At 40.8% G+C, this 27,335-nt stretch overlaps 1 protein-coding gene across 2 annotated transcripts; it reads right to left on the reverse strand.

The window, feature by feature from the left end:
• Window positions 1-12,373: 12,373 nt before the first annotated feature.
• On the reverse strand, window positions 12,374-26,211 carry LOC115149166 (glycerol-3-phosphate acyltransferase 4). Of its 2 annotated transcripts, XM_029691758.1 has the most exons (12): window positions 25,723-26,211; window positions 20,368-20,437; window positions 19,959-20,253; window positions 19,678-19,752; window positions 19,480-19,569; window positions 14,821-14,914; window positions 14,525-14,640; window positions 14,089-14,144; window positions 13,845-13,930; window positions 13,638-13,766; window positions 13,368-13,447; window positions 12,374-13,182 (listed from the first exon to the last, which is right to left on the reverse strand). In XM_029691758.1, exons 1-12 carry the CDS (start codon window positions 25,885-25,887, stop codon window positions 12,930-12,932), a joined length of 1,509 nt encoding a protein of 502 aa, XP_029547618.1. In that variant the 5' UTR covers window positions 25,888-26,211; the 3' UTR covers window positions 12,374-12,929. The 2 variants fall into 2 exon arrangements, with proteins under 2 accessions (XP_029547618.1, XP_029547619.1); XM_029691759.1 differs by lacking the exon at window positions 20,368-20,437 and having other exon boundaries at window positions 25,723-25,768.
• Window positions 26,212-27,335: the final 1,124 nt, after the last annotated feature.

Genomic DNA, 27,335 nt, shown 5'->3' on the forward strand with positions numbered 1-27,335 from the left:
GCGCACACTTTTTCAGTTCTGCCCACACAATTTCTATAGGATTGAGGTCAGGGCTTTGTGATGGCCACTCCAATACCTTGACTTTGTTGTCCTTAAGCCATTTTGCCACAACTTTGGAAGTATAATTGGGGTCATTGTCCATTTGGAAGACCCATTTGCGACCAAGCTTTAACTTCCTGACTGATGTCTTGAGATGTTGCTTCAATATATCCACATAATTGTCCTACCTCATGATGCAATCTATTTTGTGAAGTGCACCAGTCAGTCCTGCAGCAAAGCTACCCCACAATATGATGCTGCCACCCCCGTGCTTCACGATTGGGATGGTGTTCTTCGGCTTGCAAGCCTCCCCCTTTTTCCTCCAAACATAACAATGGTCATTATGGCCAAACAGTTTTATTTTTGTATCATCAGACCAGAGGACATTTCTCCAAAAAGTACGATCTTTGTCCCCATGTGCAGTTGCAAACCGTAGTCTGGCTTTTTTATGGCGGTTTTGGAGCAGTGGCTTCTTCCTTGCTGAGCGGCCTTTCAGGTCATGTTGATATAGGACTTGTCTTACTGTGGACATAGATACTTTTGTACCCGTTTCCTCCAGCATCTTCACAAGGTCCTTTGCTGTTGTTCTGGGATTGATTTGCACTTTTCGCACCATAGTACGTTCATCTCTAGGAGACAGAACGCGTCTCCTTCCTGAGCGGTATGACGGCTGCGTGGTCCCATGGTGTTTATATTGTTTGAACAGATGAACGTGGTACCTTCAGGCGTTTGGAAATTGCTTTCAAGGATGAACCAAATTTGTGGAGGTCTACAATTCTTTTTCTGACGTCTTTGCTGATATCTTTTGATTTTCCCATGATGTCAAGCAAAGAGGCACTGAGTTTTGCCAAAACTATAGTTTGTTAACAAGAAATTTGTGGAGTGGTTGAAAAGCAAGTTTTAATGACTCCAACCTTAGTGTATGTAAACGTCCGACTTCAACTGTTGTTTTGAGGGTGAAATTTCAACCACTGGATTATATCAATATAGTAACCAATTTTCAACATAGACAAACCATGTGAAAAATATGATGCATTTGTACCTTTTAAAAAATGTGAGATCTTCAACGTTATATCCACTAAAATGTTTAAAAAAAATCTTTATGCTGAGCAGCACCATTTAATGGAGAGTTGATCTATCTTCAGCTATTAATTTGGCCTCCCATCCAGGGTTTTAACCAAGCCCAGCCCTTTTTTAGCTTTTATATTTGTCACTGATTGCTACCAATGTGCTATCATGGGAGTGATTGTTAAGAGACCTCTTCATAACTAAATATATTCACTGTTGCTATCAAAGTCATTCCAAAGTGTAGGTTTAACAGAGCTAATTAAATGTAACCACACTTTATAAGTCATACATCCTCAATGATACTATTTAGACCTATGTAGCATTTGCAAAGACCTCAACGTCTATTATTTTAATTCAACCCATGATTCAACTAAAAATTGACAATATAAATGTATCAAATGTAATCTTCAAGTCAATCTTTAAGATGTTGTATTCACATCTCCATCTCAACCGAAAATCTAAGTTAAAGAATAAGACAATGAAATAAAATTATTTGAAGTGCCTTTAAAGTTTGAAAGTCATCTGATGTTTTATGGATCTAACTGTTGGCACTGTAATTGTTTGTGTCAGACAGTGATGCTGAGTAAAGGTGAAACCAAAAGGGATGTTTGACTATCATTCATTAACAACTTTGTTAATGTGTTGATGTCACTTCCTGGCAAGTATAAGGGTTAATTAGTATTGTAGTTTGGTCAGGATGTGGCAGAGGGTATTCGTTTTATGTGGTTCGGTGTGGTGTGTTTGTTGAAGGGGCATTTGATTTAAGTATTCCGTAGTTTTTGGGCACTGTTTGGTTTTCATGTTTTCTATGGTTAGTCTAGTGTGTGTGTTTCTATGTTGAGTTAATTGGGGTTGGACTTCCAATTGAAGGCAGCTGTTTGGTGTTGCCTTTGATTGGAAGTCCTATATTAGTTGGGTGTGTTTGTCTTGTATTTTGTGGGAGATTGTTCTGTGCTTAGCCTTGTGCCTAGTCAGACTGTTTTGTTGTTCGTGGTTTCGTTTTGTTATTTTTGTATGTTCATTTTGAAAGTAAATAAACATCAAGATGAGCCTGCACATACCTGTTGCGTTTTGGTCCTCCATTACCGACGACAACCGTGACAGTTGATGCCTTCTACAGTACAGTACCTTCAAATCAAACTTATTTAAAGTGCATTTAAAGTTTGATTCGATTAGATGTACTCCTATTCTTTAACTTAGATTTTTTGGTTGAAATAGAGACATGAATCCAACACATAAATTGATCATTTGTAGACAAACTGGATATTGAACTGTGTTTGGTTGTCAACACAACCAATTATCAACAGTTGAAGGAGATGTATCTTCTGCTTGGCTAGTTCCATCTATGACACTAACTTAGTCTGGCTTTAATTCCAGTCTGTTTACAAATTAATAATTGATATGTTGGATTCCCGTCTCCATCTCAACCAATAATCAAAGTTAAAGAATAAGACTAAATCCAATCAAACTTAATCTTAAGTGCTTTTGAAGTGTTACATGATTTAGTCCTATTCTTAACTTAGATATTTGGTTGAGATAGATACTCTACTATTAGATACTCTAAGTTAAGAATAAGACTAAATCATATAACAGTTGATAACACTTGAAATGCACTTTAGATTAAGTTTGATTGGATTTAGTCCTATTCTTTAAATGTGATTCTTGGTTGAGATGGAGAAGTGAATCCAACATATCAATTACTAATCCAAACACATGTAACGGCTGTCGTTGTGTAGAGATGGCCAAGGCGCAGCGGGAATATATGAATGCTCATCTTGTATTTATTAAGTAAAGAGAACACGGGAAAAAACAACAAAACAAAGAACGACAGATGACAGTTTCGCAGGCTAAATATAACTAGCAGTGCAAAAGACAACTACCCACAAAAACCCCAGGTGAAAACAAGATCCTAATATATGACTCCCAATCAGGAACAACGACGTACAGCTGTTCCTGATCAGGAGCCACACAAACAACAGAAATAGACAAACCCTAGAAAACCAAAACATACACTAAAACCCCGGAATACATAAACCAAACACCCCTTTAATACTACACACACAACCCGAACCATATGAAACAAATACCCTTCTGCCACATCCTGACCAAACTACAATACAAATACTCCCTCTACTGGTCAGGACGTGACAACACAATTCAATGTCACTTTTTCAATACAGTAAATAGCCTATTATCTTGTAGACAAGTTTACAAATTATATTGGATTCACATCTCCAACTAAACCAAAAATACAAGTTAAAGAATAGCATTAAGCCAGTGTCTCAGATGAAAATATACAAGTATTAGATATCCTTTTAATGTTGATATTTGGTTTCGTTGTCAACCAAACACAATTCAATACTAAGGTAAAAATATTTATTCAACCTTAAAATGAGTAACACATCCATGGTCACATTTTGAAGTTAGTCTACAGTAACTATCAATGTCTTCTTACGTAATCATAAAGCGTGCATGTTTAAGATAGAATGCAAAGATCGCAGGTCTGTGGAGATCTTCACAATTGCTGTAATAATCTGCGCAGAATCTTGAACAGCATTGATCACTTGCACTATGTACTTTTAATAATCTTAACTGCAATCCAGGTCATTTGGATGTGCTATAAGATGAAGCACAGGGATAACACATGAAGTTGGTTTAAAAAACAAAATATCTGACGTTGTATTCAGTTTTGAACTTTGTGCTTTTAAATGGTTGATTGCGCAGTGATAACACATTTAGATGACAACTAAACCAAAAATCTGACACTGTTTTCCATTGGAATTTGGTTGTGCTTGTAGATGGTTGAAAGCATAGTGACAACACATTTGGAATTCAACAAATTTCTGGCTGCCTTTTTGAGTGGGTGAATAAAGGTTGATATCTGAACCAGGTCTCAACCAAATATTACCCAAATTCCCACATTGAAATGACGTGGTGTGCGTGTGCCCAGTGGGCAGTAAATCTGCTAGACTACTCAGCCAGCCCGAGCCGCCCGCATGTCCCGACCCCCAGACAGTATAGCCAGTAACTCTCACCCCAACGCTCTATTCCTTCCCACATTATTTTGTTAAAAATAAATCAAATGTTTAGAGTTTCCGTGTGACAGACTAAATTATGTTGGGCCATTCAGCAAACAGACAGTTTTCTTATCACTAAAGTCAGATCCATAAAACATCAGCTATCTATAATCATAACAAACAGACACATTCTTCAGTTAAAAGGTCCCCTAACAACCCTCTGAAATGCCCTAGAGGCACAAATCCCTTCATTTTTAAAGTGTATTGCAGATCATTCAACACATAAGGTGCAAGGAAATTAAAGGCTTATCTACCTAACTCTCTAGACACCAAAGGAGTCTCCATAGTTGACCAGCACTGAGAAGGGGTTTGATAACAATGTTAGATACTTCAGAGTGCAATGATGTGATCTATGTGACTTCAAAGAGATCCAGACAACCTTTTGGTAAAGAATACAGTGATGAATACTAAAACTGTCTTCTGTGATAAAACGAAAGGTGCTGTCGTGTCTTTGGCTATGCCGGATTAAGTGATATGACATGCTAACCTATAAAATTCTTTCTCTGTAATTAATATTACCTGATTAAGCTAATCATGTAAATGTAATTAACTAGAAAGTCGGGGCACCACGGAAGAACGTTTATAGAGCCGTTATCTTCCGAATAAACTCTTAAAATACTTAGTAATATTTTACATCGATAGCAGTCAATATTAACCCTTATCTTATTTTCAGTCTCATAATGAAAGTTGTAAATTCTTGGCTATCTTCACGAACCCTGGCTAACAAGTTGAATCAGCAATACAAAATTGGGTTTAATTATTTATTTACTAAATACCTAACTAATCACACAGAATTACAAAATACACCGAATACAAATGATGTCATACATGATGGCTGGTTACACAAAGGAAAGGGGGTTGGGCTTGAATGAAAGAGCGGGAAGATTTAGGAACAAAGAAACAGCAGCTATGCTATCGTAAATACATTATCTTATGCATTCTAAATTACCGCCCATTTGGAAAAGGAAAATGCAATATATATTTACTCTGAGCTGCGCTTTGGTAGATTGGTCGTAGATGCTGGCCGGGTTGGCCAACAGATCTTCCTGTACTCGGAAGAATGTCTCTGGTGGTAAATTGGATACGTGGTGGTATCTTCGTCTGTTTGTTAGACTGGATCCGTCGTCCGTCCTTTCCTAGCCCACGTCTACAGCGGCCGCTGCTAACTCAACGGCTAGGAAGTATCACTTCTGTAGTGAATAAGCTCAAAGTTCATACCATTCGCCACCAAAGCTCACGCCGAGGTTGGCTTAGTTCTGTACTTGACATGTGTGTCCTTCTAACGTAGAGGCTGCAGACCTCACGTACTGGAACAACGTGGTTATCTTTTCGTCAAAGGCTTATATAGTGGAGAGGGGGGAAGGATGTGTTTCATCGTTTATAACCCCTCTTCACAGGGGTGGGCCACTGATCAAGCAGGGCACTTTCCTTATGAAAACCCAAATCTCTCATTTGGAAGCTAAAATTACATTTAATCTCCTAACAAACAATTTCAATATCAAACATTTCAATTGCATAACAATTCCATGTGACTCTGATAACTAGAGGGTGGATACTTTCCCAGGTACAGTTTGTCGTCCTGTCATCAGTCATAATGTCTCAGATGACAACTGAACTGACATCCGTACTCATTACGTTCCAAAGCATATTTCCAACTGGTTTTATTACCAAAATATGGTTCCTTTCCCCATTTGTTTGATGTTCCCAGACTCTCTATATTTAACAGGACAGCAGTCCTTCAGTAGGGTCAGTAAGAGAGGGGAAGGGAGAAAGGTATTTATGGGGGGGGGGTCATAAACCTTACCCACAGGCCAACGTCGTGACAGTGCTATAAAAACAAAGCCATGATATGATTTTTGTACTGATCATAAAATCATAGAAGAGCTAATTACGTTATATTGCCAGTACAAGTAATTACCGGGTTAGTTTCACCTCATATTCCATAACAAATATATCCCATATTGGAGACTAAATAAAAATGTAACATACTGTTTCAAATATCGTGTAAATATACACTACCGTTCAAAAGTTTGGGGTCACTTGGAAATGTCCTTGTTTTTGAAAGAAAAGCAAATTATTTGGCCATTAAAATAACATCAAATTGATCAGAAATACAGTGTGGACATTGTTAATGTTGTAAATGACTATTGTAGCTGGAAACGGCAGCTTTTTTATGGAATATCTACATAGGTGTACAGAGGCCCATTATCAGCAACCATCACTCCTGTGTTGTGTTAGCTAATCCAAGTTTATCATTTTAAAAGGCTAATTGATCATTAGAAAACCCTTTAGCAGTTGTGTTAGCACAGCTGAAAAATGTTGTTCTAATTAAAGAAGTAATAAAACTGGCCTTTTTTATACTAGTTGAGTATCTGGAGCATCAGCATTTGTGGGTTCGATGACAGGCTCAAAATGACCAGAAACATAGCTTTCTCATCAGTACTCGTCAGTCTATTCTTGTTCTGAGAAATGAAGGTTATTCCATGTGAGAAATTGCCAAGAAACTGAAGATCTCGTACAACGCTGTGTACTACTCCCTTCACAGAACAGCCCGAACTGCCTCTAACCGGAATAGAAAGAGGAGTGGGAGGCCCCGGTGTACAACTGAGCAAGAGGACAACTACATTAGAGTGTCTAGTTTGAGAAACAGATGCCTCCCAAGTCCTCAACTGACAGCTACATTAAATAATACACGCAAAACACCAGTCTCAATGTCAACAGTGAAGAGGCGACTCCGGGATGCTGGCCTTCTAGGCAGAGTTGCAAAGAAAAATCCATATCTCAGACTGGCCAACAAAAATAAAAGATTAAGATGGGCAAAAGAACACAGACACTGGACGGAGGATGATTGGAAAAAAGTGTTATGGACAGTCGAAGTTTGAGGTGTTCGGATCACAAAGAAGAACATTCTTGAGATGCAGAAAAAATGAAAAGATGCTGGAGGAGTGTTTGACACCATCTGTCAAGCATTGTGGAGGCAATGTGATGGTCTGGTGCTTTGGTGGTGGTAAAGTGGGAGATTGATAAGGGAAAAAAATTATTTCATCAATTTTAGAATAAGGCTGAATCATATATATATATATATATATATATGTTGCTGATTGTAAAAGAAATGTTCAATACAACAGCATACAATCTGCAATGTTGGAATTTCCAACTTTAATTACTCAACAAATAATAACGTTAATGCCGCCAGTCAGCAATGTAAATGGCAGCCTTGTATAGCTTTGAACATTTTAGGCTTAACATGAGAAAATTCAGACCAAATAGGCCTACAAATAAACATTTATCCATTAGCTAATGCAAAGCTATATGCTACATGCACTGCATGGCACAATAGAAAGCTTTTCATCGATTCAATAGGTAGCCGCATAGACATGTTGCAATTTCAGCACCATGGACAGCGACTGGTAGTCTGTACTTTGAGTGACTGTCTCGCTGACGCATATACATTTTATTTTAAGGAGGGGACAGCGGGGGGATCTCCGACCTTGAAGGTCCAGAGAAACTGCATTACGCCAGTGGATAGCCTAAGTGTTTTATGTGATTTTTGATTGCATTTATGTCACAGTGATTAGAGGGACAATATGCGCTGAGTACCAGGCCATTGGTGACCTGATAGTCGTTAGCGAGTTGGGTACTACCAACCCATCAGCGCCATTCATATACAGTACAGAGCACATAGGAGGAGATTACATGACTCGACGGACACTTGGAAAATGACTGCGGTCATGACTCATGACTGCCAGTGTGGCGTAATATGGTCACCACAACTGCCCTAGCAATGACCAGAATTTTTGTTTTAGTTTAAGTATTTAATTAAACATTGGAGAAAAACAAGCTTATATTTGGGGTTCTGATGGGGTATGACAGTTACACTAATCTCATGAGGCATTTATAAGTTATAATCTTTAAAAAATCAATGGGTACATATCATACATTTATGACCAAAAATGGATGTAGCAACTGCTGATTGTCCCAGTTTCTGTTAACTGCAATATTATTTTTTAATACCAGTCCAATCAGCATACCATAAAACTAAAACATACGTGAAATCTAATCTAAAAAGCCATTATGATATCAATAAAACTGTTTGAATGGAGTGATACAGAGATGGTGCTGCAGTGGATAGCTGTCTTACGGACTCCTGACCAGTTCTGCTACTTTTTTATTTTACGCGTAACTTTTTTTGTACATAATGTCTCCGCCATAATTTTCTATGATTGAAAACAGCTTCTGGACATCTGAACAGCAATCACTAACCTTGATTTGGATGAAAATGTGTACTTCAACGAGTCGGCAGCTCTGGATGTTCTGCTTACTCTGGACCAGGCCTTAATCCCCAGGACTCGAAAGAGGAAGTTGGGGGCGAAAAAGAGGCAGGCGAGGCGGTATCCTCACGAGACTATGTCAGCAAGCAAATAAACCACGATTGTCCTCTGTTCTATTGGCGAACGTCACTGGAGAACAAACTGGATGAGCTCTGTTGTACACTATCCTATTAATGGGACCTGAAGAACTGTAATATCCTATGTTTCTCAGAGTCGTGGTTGAACGAGGACATGAATAATATAGATCTCACATTTCTTCCCCATGCATCATCAAGACCAGACGGAAGATTCGGGTAAGGCGAAGGAAGGAGGAGGGGTGTGTATCTTTGTTAACAACAGCTCGTACATTGAGCACGATTACTCTAATGTTAAGGAAGTCTCAAGTTTTTGCTCGCCTGAGTTAGAATACCTCAGGATAAGTTGCAAACCATACTATTTACCAAGAGAGCTTATCTATATTTTTTGTAGCGGTCTATTTACCACCACAAACCGATGCTGGCACTAAGACCGTACTCAATGTGCTGTATAGGGCCCTTAACCAAAAAATTTTTATAATGGCAGCCTTTCTCGTGGCCGGTGATTTTAATCTCATTTTTACCAACGTGTCACCTGTGCAACTAGAGGTGACAAAGCTCTAGATCAACTTTACTCCACACCAGTGGAGGCTCCTCAGAGGAGAAGGGGAAAGACATCCTCCTCAGTGAATTTCATTTTTTTTATTATTGTGAAACGTGACAAAAGTTATCCTTTTTAAATAAAATTATACTAAATGTATTCACATCAGCAAATAATTGATGAAAACACATTTTGCATTGAAGGTCTACAGTAGCCTCAACAGCACTCTGTAAGGTAGCACCACGGTGTAGCCGGAGGACAGCTACTTTCCGTCCTCCTCTGGGTACATTCCATAGACTTACACAGAAATGAGGACAACTTCCGGAGGTCAACCTCCAAACTATCAGACCTCGTCCAGCATGAACTGACATGTTGTCCACCCAATCAAAGGATCAAATCATTAATCTAGTACTGAAAGCTACAGCTAGCTAGCACTGCAGTGCATAAAATGTGTTGAGTCGTTGACTCAAAGAGAGAGAAAGACAATAGCTGCATTTTTTCCAAAATGAAGGAAAAGCAAGGGAGAGAGCTAGCTATATTTTGGATTTGTTTCATTTACTTAGCTAGCAAATGCAGCTAGCTAGTTTAGTCTACTCAAACACCCGGCTCAAATAGAGAGGGATGCTATGTTTTCTAGCTGGCTATGGCTATCCAACACTGGTTTTATTAATTTATTGCTACCGGGGCCTGCCGGTGTAACTGCTGGACTGCTTGCTAACTGTACACTATGCTGCATGATTTTAGCAGGTTAACTAACACGTTAGATCGAGTAGCTATGTTGACATGACATTAGCTAATATGGGGACAACGATGGAGGTTGTGTAGTGGTTATGATGTGAAAGTTTGGCTTGGAAAGGTTTTTCGCCTGGTCACAGACAGCTGATGTGTTGTGCACTAAAGTCCACAAGCGGGAAAGGTGAGAGGAGGATAGCACATAGATGCAAGAAGAAATTATCTAACAAACAAAGGGATCATGCTGTTTGTGGCTGCTATGAAAGTGAACTGTGTTTACATGTAATCAGGGGTGTAGTCTTTTCAGTCCGCCGATTATGTTGAAAAACATTTCTTAAACGGAAGCAAGCGAAATGAAATGGGGATAAACATACCTGAATTTGGACTAATGATTACACCCTAGATCAGTAAGATGCAGGCTAGATTGTGGAAGGTGGTATTGAATGTGTCAATGTCTGTAACCTTGATTACTCAAATTTCTCTCGACCTGTGCACCTATGTTGTAAACTTTCATTCATAGGCTAGGTTGTAGCAACCACATGACGGGTATAGGGAACATTTAAGTATCATGTAGTAGCCTAAACCTATCAATGTTACATTGAGCTGGGTGAATGAAATATGAATGATAGTCAACCAATATGCTGTAATAGAAATAAGACCATGCTCATAAAAAAAATCTTAAACAGCACCGACCACCACTGCTCCACACACAGAAACGCATACAAGGCCTTCCCTCACTCTCCTTTCGACAAATCAGACCATAACTCTATCCTCCTGCTTTCTGCTTACCCGCTCAATACGGAAGTGGTCCAATGAAGCAGATACTAAGCTACAGGACTGTTTCGCTAGCCCAGACTGGAATATGTTCCTGGATTGATTCAATAACATTGAGGCATTTACAACATCAGTCACCGACTTCATTAATAAGTGCATCGACGACATCACCCCCATAGTGACTAGAGCAGCCGCTTTCAAGGTGCGGGACATTAATCAGGACTCTTATAATAAATCCCGCTACGACCACCAACGAGCCATCACAGGCAAAGAATCAATACAGGACTAAGATCAAAATTCTACTACGCCGGCTCTGACTCTAGACAGATGTGGCAGGGCTTGCAAACTATCACGGATTACAAAGGGAAACCCATGCGCGAGCTGCCCAGCAACGCAAGCCTACTAGATGAGCTAAATGCCTTCTATGCTTGAGTCGAGACAAGCAACACTGAAGCATGCATGAGAACACCAGCTGTTCCGGACGACTGTGAGATCTCGCACTCCGTAGCCAATGTAAGACCTTTTAAACAGGTTAACATTTGCAAGACAGCAGGACCAGATGGAATACCAGGATGTGTACTCAGAGCATGTGCATACCAGCTGGCAAGTGTCTTCACTTGCTGAATTCATGACAATAGTTGACTTTTAGAAATGCAATACATTTTACCATTAATTGTACAACAAAGCTTATTTTGATAACATGGTTACAGTCTTCCGTGTCATGTTCTCTATTGTCTAGGACTGTGACACAGATTGACCTATTATCTGCATCTTTGGTCTGCTGTGGCTTTGTAACCTTTCCTCCTGTTTTCACAATATGCATAAATGGATCGTTCAACGAATAGTGCCTTTTGCCTCCCTTTGATATTTGAAGTAGTAACTGTGCACCAATATTGAAAAGCCTGTTATATTAAAGTGCCATTTAACATTAACAGATTTTTTTATGTGACTAAAGACTTGCTAAAGTGTCAAATCTGCATTTTGACATGTCCCTCGTGACTTCTAGTAGGATTTTAACCCAAACATTTCTCCATCATTGTAAAGCCCTAGTTATCTTATTGCTTTGACAAAGTCATTTCTGAAGATTATTATTTACTTCACGCGATAAGTGAATAACTTAAATTGGTCCCTCATTTTAGGGGCCACCCTGTTACATTAACGGAACTCTAATTTAAACTATTCCTTTTTTAAAATGTTTTTTCTAAAGAAACTATGAAAATCTAAGTCAAATCATAATGTAAAAGCTTTTTGGTCATTTTATGGAGTTGTGTGGTGGAAAACTGAATGTTTCCCATAGATAGAGAGAGGGTAGAAATGTAAAATAATAATAATTGGGATGAAGCGTGCATTCAATTGGTCCTCCCTATTGCACACAAGTTATGGCTGATTTAAGATAAACTTCAAACTGTTAAGTCAACCCTGTTACTTTAAAAAGGTCCAATGCAGCCATTTTTATCTCAATATCAAATCATTTCTGGGTAACAAGAACCTTTATGTGATTAATTTTAATTGAAAACTAACAAGAATAGCTTCTTAGCAAAGGGCAATTTCTCAAGCAAGAATTTTGCTAGGATTGTCTGGGAGTAGTCTGAGTGGGGAGGGGGAAAGTGAAAAATGTGCTGTTATTGACAGGAGGTTTGGCTTTCTTATTGGTCTATTTATTTACTGTATGGTGATGTCACCATGGAAGGCCAAAACAGGCTGAAATTAATTTTATTAAGTTTAACATGTGCTCTTTATGATACATTGTTTTAATGAAGTTGTGGGGGACCTAATTGCACTACCCAAAACAACCCAAATATACTGGTCAAAATAGCATAAATACAAAGAAAATATTAAAATATTAAAGATAAATATTTAAATACAGTATTAAAACAGTTAACATTCATAAAATGACTGTGCATAGTGCAGCACAAACGCAAAAGTACGTGGCTTACAGCCTGTAGAAAATGATACTTGTTCAGTTACACTACATGGTCTCTGAGTAGTTCATTGTTATTGAAATGATCTCTGACTAGTTCATTGTTATTGAAATGGTCTCTGAGTAGTCCATTGTTATTGAAATGGTCTCTGAGTAGTTCATTGTTATTGAAATGTTCTCTGAGTAGTTCATTGTTATTGAAATGGTCTCTGAGTAGTCCATTGTTATTGAAATGGTCTCTGAGTAGTTCATTGTTATTGAAATTACTTTAAGGCTTCCAATCCAATAAATCCTCTGGTCTAGTGCCTCACCAAGACAGTGAGTGGGGCTCCACTGACACTTAATGACCTGGTAGGAATGGAACCCCCACCCTCATTGGTCCTTCATTGGTGTCTCTGAGCCTCTCTCCTTCTTTTCTTCTTGTAGTCTCAGAGAGCAGTCTTCCAGTGGTCTGGGTGTGTAATCTTCAAGTGGTCCGTCTTCATTTTGGTCCCCCTCTTCTTCATCTTCCTGTGGTCTGTCTTCACCTTGGTCCTCCTGGTCTCCAACCAGCACCTTGCTGTACAGCTTCTGCTGCTCCTCTTTGAAAGTATTTTTCACCTTCCCTCGTTTCAGCCCTCCATCCCTTAGAGCAGACAGATAAACACAGGGAAGAGCAGTTTTGTACAACCCTCAACACATATACACTTACAAGAAAGTACACACCATGATAAACACACAGCTAGGAATCGTGCTAGATAGAATCTGTGCGAGATGCGTGTGTGTGTGTGTGTGTGTGTGTGTGCGAGATGCGTATTCACTGAAACTCACCAGAGCAGGTCCACCAGTCCTCCCTGCGTGGCGATGGCTGCTTTTACTCTGTTGGCAAACTGCACCGCATCCTCTCCCTCCTACGCACACAACAACAGAGATGGCTCAGTCAGACAGTTAACATTGAGTCTCCATACAAGGATGGAGTTTTTGAGTTATCACTGTCAGGATTATTTAGGTGTAGACCTTAGGGGATTCCCTTGTTTATAACTGCATTATACAAATCAATAATAACAACGTTACTGGGCTAAACCAAAAGAAAGGCCACACCTCTCTGCTCATAGGTGGAAGGTACCAGACACTGCAGACGATGGCCCAACTGCTCATCATCCTCAGCAGGTAGTTGACCATCCCAAACTTACTGCTGTTCCAGAACGCATCGCCAAACCTAGGGTCATACTGTCACAGGGAGAGGTCAAAGGGTGGTTGAGAGAGAATTATAGACAAAACGGCAGTAGAGAGAGAAGGAGAAACTACCTTAATGGCCACAGGGTAGACAGTACAGCCTATCTCAAAGCTGCCCTTCTTGAACATCATCACTGAGGTATTGTTGATGCAGGTGCCTGAGTGAGAAACACATTGTGTAATGCTGCAGCGTGACACTCACACAGATCCGACAGGGTGTATTTTTATCATCATTACAGCCTTCATTAGTTGCCATATCTCATTTCTATTTGAGCAGCACTCGATCCATCAGAAAAGGGTTCGTTTTCATACTAACCCTCTGGGAAGATGAGGATGGGGTGTTTAGTTTTGTCTGCTACATGATTGCTAAGCCTGGAAAAAGAAAATACAGAACAGTGTAAATAACATGTTAATATCTAGGGATGGGGAAATTACCATATTACAATATAACCGGCGGTTATGGATGAAGACCGTCATGAAAATAAAATAACCGTCGAACGAAGAGCTGACAATGATCACAATTAGGAAGCATATTTCTATGGCAGCACATGCAGTCCGGAGTGAAGGAGAGGAGAAAATGTGCAACAAAAACCATCATCCAAAATTCCATGACCGTCACAGCGCTATGAATAATATAACTGTTTTCACCACATTATAAGGATGTATTCACTGCTTTTTAATGCCTTCGCCAAGTCTGACAATGAGAAACGGAAGGAAAGTATGGTTTCCGCAACATGCAGCTGCAGTATTACCTTTCGGCCACAAGGTGACGGTCTTTGACTTCAGATCTCTCAAACCAGATGTGGGGGCTGGATTTCACCATGGCTCTCTGGACTACCCCGATCAAACCACCATGGATCTGGCCAACCTGAGAGAGGAAGTGAAGACTGAGTGGGAATCTTGAACTAAACATCTTGGCAAAGAATGGGTTATACATCTGTCTCCCAAGCACCCCACATATTCCGTACTAGCACACACACAGACACACACATAGATTTAAACAGGCACACAATGCTTACTGTTACACACTAGGATTTACATACAGTACCATAGAATAGCAGCCATCATTGGCCAGGATGATGACGTCAATGGGAGTTGTGTGATTCGCCACACAGATGCCTCCATTCTTTGGTTTGTTCTCACTGTCGGCAGAGCAAAGAAACAACTGAATGAGACACACTAACAAAACCGCCTTTCTCATAAAACTACCAACAACCAGTGTGTGCCACCCTAATTTTTATTTTTATTTATTTCACCTTTATTTAACCAGGTAGGCAAGTTGAGAACAAGTTCTCATTTACAATTGCGACCTGGCCAAGATAAAGCAAAGCAGTTCGACAACATACAAAAACAGAGTTACACATGGAGTAAAACAACATACAATCAATGATGCAGTAGAAAAAATAAGACTATATACAATGTGAGCAAATGATGTGAGATAAGGGAGGTAAAGACAAAAAAATGCCATGGTGGCAAAGTAAATAAAGTATAGCAAGAAAAACACTGGAATGGTAGATTTGTAGTTTGAAGAAAGTTCAAAGTTAAAATATAAATAATATGGTGCAAAGGAGCAAAATAAATAAAATAAATACAGTAGGGGAAGAGGTAGTAGTTTGGGCTAAATTAAAGATGGGCTATGTACAGGTGCAGAGATCTGTGAGCTGCTCTGACAGCTGGTGCTTAAAGCTAGTGAGGGAGATAAGTGTTTCCAGTTTTAGAGATTTTTGTAGTTCGTTCCAGTCATTGGCAGCTGAGAACTGGAAGGAGAGACGACCAAAGGAGGAGTTGGCTTTAGGGGTGACCAGAGAGATATACCTGCTGGAGCGCGTGCTACAGGTGGGTGCTGCTATGGTGACCAGTGAGCGGAGATAAGGGGGGACTTTACCTAGCAGGGTCTTGTAGATGACCTGGAGCCAATGTGTTTGGCGACGATTATGAAGTGAAGGCCAGCCAACGAGAGCGTACAGGTCGCAGTGTTGGGTAGTATATGGGGCTTTGGTGACAAAACGGATGGCACTGTGATAGACTGCATCCAGCTTGTTGAGTAGGGTATTGGAGGCTATTTTGTAAATGACGTCGCCGAAGTCGAGGATACGTAGGATGGTCAGTTTTACGAGGGTATGTTTGGCAGCATGAGTGAAGGATGCTTTGTTGTGAAATAGGAAGCCAATTCTAGATTTCACTTTGGATTGGAGATGATTGATGTGAGTCTGGAAGGAGAGTTTACAGTCTAACCAGACACCTAGGTATTTGTAGTTGTCCACAAATTCTAAGTTAGAACCGTCCAGAGAAGTGATGCTGGACAGGCGGGCAGGTGCAGGCAGCGATCGGTTGAAGAGCATGCATTTAGTTTTACTTGTGTTTAGGAGCAGTTGGAGACCACGGAAGGAGAGTTGAATGGCATTGAAGCTCGTCTGGAGGGTTGTTAACACAGTGTCCAAAGAAGGGCCAGAAGTATACAGAATGGTGTCGTCTGCGTAGAGGTGGATCAGAGATTCACCAGCAGCAAGAGCGACATCATTTATGTATACAGAGAAAAGAGTTGGCCCAAGAATTGAACCCTGTGGTACCCCCATAGAGACTGCCAGAGGTCCAGACAGTAGGCCCTCCGATTTGACACACTGAACTCTGTCAGAGAAGTAGTTGGTGAACCAGGCGACGCAATCGTTTGAGAAACCAAGGCTACTGAGTCTGCCGATGAGGATGTGGTGATTAACAGAGTCAAAAGCTTTGGCCAGGTCAATGAATACGGCAGCACAGTATTGTTTCTTATCGATGGCGGTTACGATGTCGTTTAGGACCTTGAGCGTGGCTGAGGTGCACCCATGACCAGCTCTGAAACCAGATTGCATAGCGGAGAGGGTGCGGTGGGATTCGAAATGGTCAGTAATCTGTTTGTTGACTTGGCTTTCGAAGACCTTAGAAAGGCAGGGTAGGATGGATATAGGTCTGTAGCAATTTGGGTCAAGAGTGTCACCTCCTTTGAAGAGGGGGATGACAGCAGCTGCTTTCCAATCTATGGGAATCTCAGACGACACGAAAGAGAGGTTGAACAGGCTAGTAATAGGGGTTGCAATAATTTCGGCAGATAATTTTAGAAAGAAAGGGTCCAGATTGTCAAGCCCAGCTGATTTGTAGGGGTCCAGATTTTGCAGCTCTTTCAGAACATCAGCTGAATGGATTTGGGAGAAGGAGAAATGGGGGAGGCTTGGGCGAGTAGCTGTGGGGGGTGCAGTGCTGTTGAATGCAGTAGGGGTAGTTAGGTGGAAAGCATGGCCAGCCGTAGAAAAATGCTTATTGAAATTCTCAATTATAGTGGGCTTATCGGTGGTGACAAAGTTTCCTATCCTCAGTGCAGTGGGCAGTTGGGAGGAGGTGTTCTTATTCTCCATGGACTTTACAATGTCCCAGAACTTTTTAGAGTTGGAGTTGCACGAAGCAAATTTCTGTTTGAAAAAGCTAGCCTTGGCGTTTCTAACTGCCTGTGTGTATTGGTTTCTAACTTCCCTAAAAAGTTGCATATCGCGGGGGCAGTTCGATGCTAATGCAGAACGCCACAGGATATTTTTGTGTTGGTTAAGGGCAGTCAGGTCTGGGGAGAACCAAGGGCTATATCTGTTCCTGGTTCTAAATTTCTTGAAAGGGGCATGCTTATTTAAGATGGAGAGGAAGGCATTTTTTAAAAATAACCAGGCATCCTCTACTGACGGGATGAGGTCAATATCCTTCCAGTATTGACTGTATTGACATACAGTGCCTAAAGAAAGTACTCATGCACCTTGACTTATTCCACATTTTGTATTACAGCCTGAATTCCAACTGGATTACATTTTTTAAATCACACCCATCTATCTACACACAATACCCCATAATGACAAAGTGAAAACATGAAAACAGACATATTTGCTAATTTACTGAAAATTAAATATATTTTCACAACCCTTTGCTTTGACACTCCAAATGTAGCTCAGGTGCTGACAATTTCCTTTGATCATCCTTGAGATGTCTCTACAACTTTGGGGCAGCAGGCAGCCTAGTGTTTACAGCGTTGGGCCAGTAACCAAACGGTTTCTGGATGGAATCCCCGAGCTGACAAGGTAAAAATATGTCGTTCTGCCCCTGAACTAGGCAGTTAACCCACTGTTCCCCGGTAGGCCGTCATTGGGAATAAGAATGTGTTCTTAACTAACTTGCCTAGTTAAATAAATGTTAAATAAAATAAATATATAAAAAACATTGGAGTCCACCTGTGGCCAATTCAATTGTTTGAACATGATTTAGAAAGAAACACACCTGTCTATATAAGGTCCCACAGTTGACAGTGCATGTCAGAGCAGAAACTATACCATGAAGTCCAAGGAACTGTCTGTAGATCTCTGAGATATAATTGTGATGAGGCATATATATCTGGGGAAGGGTATAAAGCAATTTCTAGAATGTTGAACGTTTCCAAGAGCAGTGGTCATTGGGAAATTGAAAAACATATGGAATTACCCAGACTGCCAAGAGCTGGCCAACCAAACTGAGCAACCAGGCAAGAAGGACCTTGGTCAGGGAAGTGAACAAGAACCCAATGACCAATCTGACAGAACTACAGAGTTCCTTGTCTGAGATGGGAGAGCCTGCCAGAAGGACAAGTGTCTAAAGCACTTCACCAATCTTCTCTTTATGAGAGAGTGGCAAGACAGAAGCCACTCCTGAAAAAAAGGCACGACAGCACACCTGGAGTTTGCAAAAAGGCACATGAAAGACTCAGAGCATAAGGCAAAAGATTCTGTGGTCTGATGAGACAAAAACAGAAATCTTTGGCCTGAATGCAAAGTGCTGTCTGGAGAAAACAAGGCACAGTTCATCACCCGTCTAAAACCGTCCCTACCATGAAGCATGGTGGTGGCAGCATCCTGCTATGGGGATCCTTTTCAGAGGCAAGGACTGGGAGACTGGTAAGGATAAAGGGAACAATGAATGGAGCCAAATACAGGCAGATCCTTGATACGAACCTGGTTCAGAGTTCAAAAGACCTTAGACTGGGGTGAAGATTTACTTTCCAACAAGACAATGACCCCAAGCATACAGCCAAGGTAACACTGGGATGGCTTTAGAACAAGAATGTGAAAGTCCTTGAGTGACCCAGCTAAAGCCCAGACCTGAATCACATTGAAAATCTGTTGAAAGATTTGAAGATTGCTGTTCACTGCCACTCCCCATCTAACTTAACAGAGCTTGAGAAAATCTGCAAGGAAGAATGGGAGAAAATCCCCAAATCCATATGTGCAAAGCTGATACAGCCATACTCAAGACAACTCAAAGCGGTAATCGCCACCAAAGGTGCTTCTACAAAGTATTGACTGGGGTGTAAATACTTATGTAAATTATTATTGATTTATTTCATGTTCAATAAATTTGCTAACATTTCTAAAAACATGTTTTCACTTTGTCATTATGGGGTATGGTGTGTAGATGAGTGAGGAAAAAAATCCCTTTAAACCATTTTGAATTCAGGCTGTAACACAAAATATGGAATAAGTCAAGGGGTATGAATACTTTCTGAAGGCACTGTAAGACTGGCTTTGAGCTCAGTACAAGATAGGGTGGTTCGTCACTAAATGGGCAGAAAGCTGTGACAAAATACAGTAGGTTTGTGTCTCTGTTGTCTGAGCTGATGTTGTGAATACTAGCCAGTGAGCATTTGGTTGGTCTACAGTACCTGTTGTGGTAGGTGATGATGGCAGTTAGGGATCGGACACAGATGCGATAAGACATCAGATGAATCTTCTCACTGAGGTACGTCCTTAACCTGAGGAGATCAACACACTTACAATAAGGCTTTCACCAACACAAAATCTTCTTGTAGATAAGGTACTGTAAGTTTGTGGTAATTCTGAGGGTGTTGGTGGAAACGTACCAGCCGCTTGGTATGAAGCCCACTATGGTAGTCAAGACCACAAGCAGACCAATACCAGAGGCTGCCAGAGTAACCCTGTAGAACACAAAACAGCCCACCACATATCAATTCTGTTTACAACAAAAGTTGTGATGTGCAAAAACCACAAAAAAACGGTCTTTCACTCTAAATAAACACAATTCTCATAAATCGAATTTGTAGACTTATTGACGTCAGCTCTTTGTTGGCCTATAACTAGCAAAGACTTTTCCTGCCTTAGATGCTGACTCTTGACCTCTGACCTGAGTGGCAGCAGGAAGCCATAGCGGATGAAGAGACCCAGTCCCCAGAGCACACTGAGTCGCAGGCTGATGTGGCGGGCGTTGAAGTTGCTGCGAGTCAGCAGGTTCCAGGACTCCAGCTCCTGAGCAGAAAAGCGCTTGGTCACCTCGTCATCCACGATGCTCTCCACCCCCCGCCGGCAGAAATACATGATGTCCGCCATCTCAAACTCAGGCTCAGAGCTCAGAGTGGTGCCGCTGGCACGGAGCTCCTGGATCTCCTGCTCCAGAGAGGACAGCTCTTTAGCTATGATACCTGAGACAGAGAGGGAGGGAGGGAGAGAGAGGGATGGAAAGAGAGACAGAGTTAATGCAACAACAGAGACATTGCCATTCCCATAAGTGAGAGATGTACATTGAAAGGTCGTACCATTACTATAGGGTTTATAAAGATGTTGATTCTTCTCCTTTGCGCCTCTCTCCATCCGCACAGTAGCCCACTAAAGAGAGGGGGTATCATACATTAACTTTAAGCCATGAATTCTATCCCAAAGGTATTTTTAAGACATATTCTAAAGCTTATGAAATTTTATTCAGAATTCTTATAATTTGATGAGAAGCAATCATTTCTCTGTGCCATGATATCTTCATTCATAAGCCTGAAGTTGCATCACAGATAGTCTTGGGGACCAGACTGTATCTCATAAATGATTATGTTAGCCTGGCCTAGCAAGACTACATCACATGGTACAACTGACAAGGAGTCAAGAGCTGAGTAAGCAGATCCACAGAGAATATCTTAGACAGGCCCATAAGCATGAAACAGGCAGTCTGGAGTATTTGGGGGGGCATGTGGTTTCCCCTGAGGGAGAGACTGAAAGCAGCCCACAGCACTGTATGACCGCAAAAGATGTTCACTGTGTCTTTTATGGGTCAGCAATTAGCAATCAATATAATAATAGTAGCTATGCTTCAAGTTGGCCAACTCAACTATTTGGGGCTCCCTTAAAACCTCTTACATCTAGATGTTCCGCTAGCGGAACACCTGCTCCAATATCCAATGATGGGCGTGGCGCGAAATACAAATTCCTCTAAAATCCGAAAACTTCCATTTTTCAAACATATGACTATTTTACAGCATTTTAAAGACAAGACTCTCGTTAATCTAACCACACTGTCCGATTTCAAAAAGGCTTTACAGCGAAAGCAAAACATTCGATTATGTCAGCAGAGTACCCAGCCAGAAATAATCAGACACCCATTTTTCAAGCTAGCATATAATGTCACAAAAACCCAGAAGACAGCTAAATGCAGCACTAACCTTTGATGATCTTCATCAGATGACAACCCTAGGACATTATGTTATACAATGCATGCATGTTTTGTTCAATCAAGTTCATATTTATATAAAAAAAACAGCTTTTTTACATTAGCATGTGACGTTCAGAACTAGCATACCCCCCGCAAACCTCCGGTGAATTTACTAAATTACTCACGATAAACGTTCACAAAAAACATAACAATTATTTTAAGAATTATAGATACAGAACTCCTCTATGCACTCTATGTCCGATTTTAAAATAGCTTTTCGGTGAAAGCACATTTTACAATATTCTCAGTAGATAGCCCGGCATCACAGGGCTAGCTATTTAGACACCCACCAAGTTTAGCACTCACCAAAATCAGATTTACTATAACAAAAATGTTATTACCTTTCCTGTTCTTCGTCAGAATGCACTCCCAGGACTTCTACTTCAATAACAAATGTAGGTTTGGTCCAAAATAATCCATAGTTATGTTCCATCAGCGACGTTTTGTTTGTGCGTTCTAGACACTATCCGAATGGTAAATAAGGGTCGCGCGCATGGCGCATTTCGTGACAAAAGATTTCTAAATATTTCATTACCGTACTTCGAAGCATGTCAACCGCTGTTTAAAGTCAATTTTTATGCCATTTTTCTCGTAAAAAAGCGATAAAATTCCGACCGGGAATCTGCAATTAGGTAAACAGCCGAAAGAAAATAAAACACGGGGTCGACTCGGGCACGAGCATGAAGCCCTTTGTCCTCTGATAGACCACTTAGCAAAAGCGCTCGTGTGTTTCAGCCAGGGCTTTGAATTACGTCATTCAGCTTTTTCCCGGGCTCTGAGGGCCCATGGAAGCCGTAGGAAGTGTCACGTAACAGCAGAGATCCTTTGTAATGGATAGAGAGAATCAAGAAGGGAAAGAAATGGTCAGACGGGGTACTTCCTGAACAGAATCTTCTCATGTTTTGGCCTGCCAAATGAGTTCTGTTATACTCACAGACACCATTCAAACAGTTTTAGAAACTTTGGAGTGTTTTCTATCCAAAGCTAATAATTATATGCATATTCTAGTTTCTGGGCAGGAGTAATAATCAGATTAAATCGGGTACGTTTTTTATCCAGCCGTGAAAATACTGCCCCCTATCCATAACAGGTTAACTAGGCAAGTCAGTTAATAACAAATTCTTGTTTACAATGACAGCCTAGGAACAGTGGGTTAACTGCCTTGTTCAGGGACAGAATGACAGATTTTTATCTTGTGTGGCGGATGAATCAGAATTAGTTGGGTAACATAGATAATTAAGATGTTTTATTTGTATAATATGCTTATGTGAGATACTTGTCATTAGGATGGTGTTCACTCTGGTGTTGACAGTTGTACTTTCCCTTAGCTAGGGCTCAGTCACTTGGGGCCCAGAGAGGGGAGAAGTCAGAATGAAACATTGTCTTCATATGTGAATGTGTCTTTACCTATTCTTAAACCATGTGAAGGGATGGCGTGATTAATGGGGAACCAATTACTTGTCTCCACAATGTATGTGCGCAAGTCACTCCCTCCTTTTCTATGTTGTGAGGAGGTGTATGGCAGTGTCTGGGACCATTGTATATCCTCTCTCTAGATCTTGCACTTATCCTGGGATAGTGTATGACCTAGAGGCTCACTCCCCTCAGTGAGCTTGTCCAGGAGTGGAGTCAAGAGGGGGTTTACTGGAGATGGGAGTATTTAGAGTTGTCAATTGATTTATGCCATTGGATGAGCAAATGGTTCTGTTCTATACTGTACAAGGGAGAGACAGTTCCAGTTTGGGGTAGGAGGACCAGATACTGGTCTATACAATGAACACTGTTGATACAGCAGTTGCTGTCTGCTATGTTTTATAGATATCTTTCATACAAAACTTAACCTTTGTGAACTGTTCCTAAGATCTGTTGTTCGTCATGTACGTTGAGAGGGGTGGGTCTTGGGTATAAAAGATCTTTGTACTTTTTCAATGGCATCATTGAAGGTCAAGTGCTTTTGCAAAAGCATCTTAATTATTAAAGATGTAGTTTTAAGTATAACTGACTTGTGTGTGAAGTTTGTAACTCTCCTTATTTGGTAATGCAGAAATTAGCCACCACACTTGTCAGCTCTGGGATTCGATCTAGCAACTTTTCGGCCCAACACTCTAACCACTAGGCTACCTGCCGCCCCATAAAAAAGGAGGATCCGAATGGACCCGAGGACAATCAGACCCGAACCAGAAGTGGTCAGGTCTATTCGGGTCGATCAGCTGTGGTTACATAGAATTTGGACCTGCTCGGGTCCCGGGTCGGATATTCAGGTTCGGGTGGACCTGTGAAGACCTCTACTGTATATCCCTTCCTAAACCATTTCCTCCACAATTCCTGTGGCTGCCCCACACCTAGGCCTAATTCACTCATGATTTCCTTGAAAAGAACCTCAAGCCTTTGTTTGAATGTGTAGGAGATTATAATCATATTGATATGAAATCCCAAGTAATTTGAAAGTGCAATGCTGCTAGGCTAATTCAGCACTTACAGCCAGAGGCACTGTGACATGCCCCTGACAGATGCAACAGGTTGATGTCAAATGTCATGTGGTAGGGGAGAAGCAAAGACCACACACACACTGCCACCAGAGGACAAATTTGACAAATCCACTGAGGGTAGTGGTCTCTCGTGCTCACTTTAGTGAATGAAAAATCTAATTATATGAATTGCTCCACAGAACAATGTCCATAATGCCATTTATTCTCAGTGAAGTTGACTGACCACATTAGGAGAAAAAAAGAGCCAAGCTGAGGTGACTACTCTCTCCACAAAGCAGATCAGACACAACCTGGGGTGGAATAAGGGCAGCTATTCTAAATTGAGCCTGGCCTTAGATGAACTCCCCTTACTGCTAAGCTAATTCAAAATATAGGAATAGTTCAAGTTCATACATTAAAACTGGAATACAATTACTTTGTATTTGAGTATGCAAGTCGCCTATCAACGTTTTTTTTAAATATCTCGAAGCAGGCATTCACTAAGGGCCCAATTCTGACTTAGGAATTGACGCCTTTTCTATGCACTTCTCAGTAGTTGGTATTCAGACTTACCTTATTCAGTTGCGTAACACTCTCTTGCGCGCTCTGAATACATTTTATTAAACTACTGAAAACCCTCTCATTTGCTGGCTGACAGATTTTCTCGTGGAGTTTTCATTCAATAGGGTTTTCAGTACTTTTATCTTAAGCCATCCTTTTAAGTAGAATTTTGTCTACATACAACAAGAATATATGGAGAGAACGGGTTCTGAATATTAGGGATCAATTAAAGAAAGCCATCTAAATATATGCATATTCGTCTCCGTTTCAGCACCAATTGGTAGATTTAAAAATACAAAGATTTTGTAGATTATTTAGGTTTAGGAAAGTATTTATGAATCATAAAAAAACAGGTTTGGAGAGCCTTTACAAACAAAAGAACGAAAACCGTGGTTTGATTCATTCAGAAAATGTCCACATTCAGTTCTTCAACCCATGGTAATGTTGGAAGATTAGTGTAGATAGAATTATAATAGGGAGAACAGTCTACAACAGTAGGCTATACCCTCGTCTACTACCTGCACTAACCATGTAACTGTGTAATGACACGGCCAAGTGTTGCGCCGTGCGTCGGGTTCAGACTGTTACCGCTTGGTCTGCGCACCACTCCATTACGATTTAATTAGCCTACATGTCTTTTTTTATATGATCAACTGTTACTAATGATCCTCAGCAATAACCACAGGGCCGTGCCGGCATTTACAGAGGAAACAAACAAAGGTAAACGAAACAATGTCATTAAATGGAATGATAATGTAACCTATACCAACTGAAGGGAACTAACAGTAAATTGGCAGTTGAATATGTGTGGTTATTAGGCCCACTGACAGTCGATACTGGTAGTGGCTAATATTTAACATGATAGAAATAGGAAAGAGAGAAAGTCAGGGGTATCCTATAACTAAGACATTTGAGTGCCCATCCCTGCAAGTTAAAAGGCTGTACAACTTAAACTCTGAATAATGTCACAGCATTTCATAAACTTTACTGTGGGAAAGTTGATCTGTTGCTATGCTTCAGTTTGCTGCCATATGACTGGTTTCACATGTCTCCAGCGATTATAAGGTAAAATAGATCTAAAACAAGTGTTATTTCTATTTATAATTCCCTTATCCAAACTGATTACTCATTTAACTAGATCTTATGAAGTTGTAAATTACAGTGCATGGAGAATGGTGGCATTTCTATCAGAAAAAATAAAGATGCTTTTTCCACTTGAAACTGGTAGGTTCACTAGATCTTAAGCATGAGAATAGGTGTGTCTAAGTTCAAGGTCAGAATATGCATATAGAGAAAAGTGCATAAAAAAGGGAATTACGTTCCATTTACGCATGCTTAACTAGAGTTGGAATCGGACCCATTGTGACAGTGTGAAGCGAACTCACCTCAAAGACCTTGAGAAGGCTTTTCATGTACAGTCTGCGGATCCCAATAGACACTCCAAGGACGGCCGGCACGACTATGACTAGCAGCGAGCTGAATCCCACAGTGAAGGATATGCCAAGGACCATACACAGCAGGTTATCAAATGGGAGGAGGAACCAGCCCATGTTGGCCACAGGTGAGGCCGGGGCTGTGGTGCAGTGGAGTGGTGAGGGGATATGGCAGGGAACAGGGAGGACTGATAAAGGGCTAAAGAGAAGTCCAGGACCAGGACAAAGGCTGCAGATTAGTCCTCTAGTCCCTTTATAGCCTCAGCTTCTGAAGCCTGCACTGAAACAAGGGCTTCATGGGCACATCGGTCCTGGGGAAGCTCGAGTCAATCTCTAGGAGAGCAGACAGATCTCATCATATATAATAAAGGATCCAGCAATGTCAGAGCATCCAAAACTTCAGTCCTCAACTTGTTCCATCCTTCAAAAGAAAAAGGAAAATGGTAAACCACCAGTCTGTTTGTATAGGTTGTTGTTTATGGTTCCTTTGCAAAAGGGATGAGACTGCCCAGGACAAAAACATATATTGTTGTAGCTATCCTGTATAGTGAAGGCTGGTTAAATAGTTAGATGTGGGACACTGATGTTCAACTGCCATGTTAACTGAACAGTTAGCTCAGTGTTCTAATGCTCTTACACAGAGTTATTAAACGTCAGTAGCTACAGTACATAACTAGTAGAGGTCCCATATGGTGCTGTTGTAAACAACACAGCAACAGCTGGTTAGCAGCTTACTAAATTGCTAGCTAAGTAGTGTTACCTAGCAACTATCAGGGTGGCTAATCTTTCCCATTTGGACAATAGATGCAGAACACACAGAACTGTATGTATTGTTACAGAATGTATTGTTACAAAGCGGATTTACTTGTTAACATTTTGATAGTTAACAATGTCTAAAAAATAGCTATCTAGCTAGCTAACATAACAATCTTGAAACTAGCTAGCGAGCAAGTTAGCTAACTAAGCTGCTTACTAGCTCTCGAAAACCCTTCTCCGTATGTAGCTAACGTTAGTTTTCAGCCATTCTCCTCTGTCAGAGCGTCTAGTGTGTGTGTGTGTGTGTGCTCTGAACGCTCCGAGAGAGAAACGCTCTGAACTTACAAACAACCGAGAACACACTGACACACTGGAGGCAATTTACAAACGCAACCTCAGACGAGCGTGCTCTGAACCCGGAGTAGATAGCCAGGTGAATTATGAACGCACCCTTAATTAACTCAACTCCACGGGATCTAAACTAGTTACTAACTTGCTAGCTAGCAAATAATTGCAAAATGTGTCGTTTAGCAAACAGTAATGATGTCTAAACCCTATTGCGATTATACTCACAAAATATGCAAATTAGGAAACGTATATGAGAAACTCATCATCAATCATTAGCATGACTCCCTCCCTGTCTGCAATCATCGACCTCTTACTGCGAGCTAATCCTCTCTGTTTAAACCTGAGTCTGGTCTGCAGTGCACCCGAGAAGGGAGGGGGGGTTCCATCTGGTTTGAACGTCTAAGATCACTGCAGAAGTTCCAGGAGTGTTCCTGTTCACCCGACTCTGGGGAAGTAGATAA

The sequence above is a fragment of the Salmo trutta genome, chromosome 15 (assembly GCF_901001165.1).
Source record: "Salmo trutta chromosome 15, fSalTru1.1, whole genome shotgun sequence".
Classification (NCBI taxonomy): Eukaryota; Metazoa; Chordata; class Actinopteri; order Salmoniformes; family Salmonidae; genus Salmo; species Salmo trutta.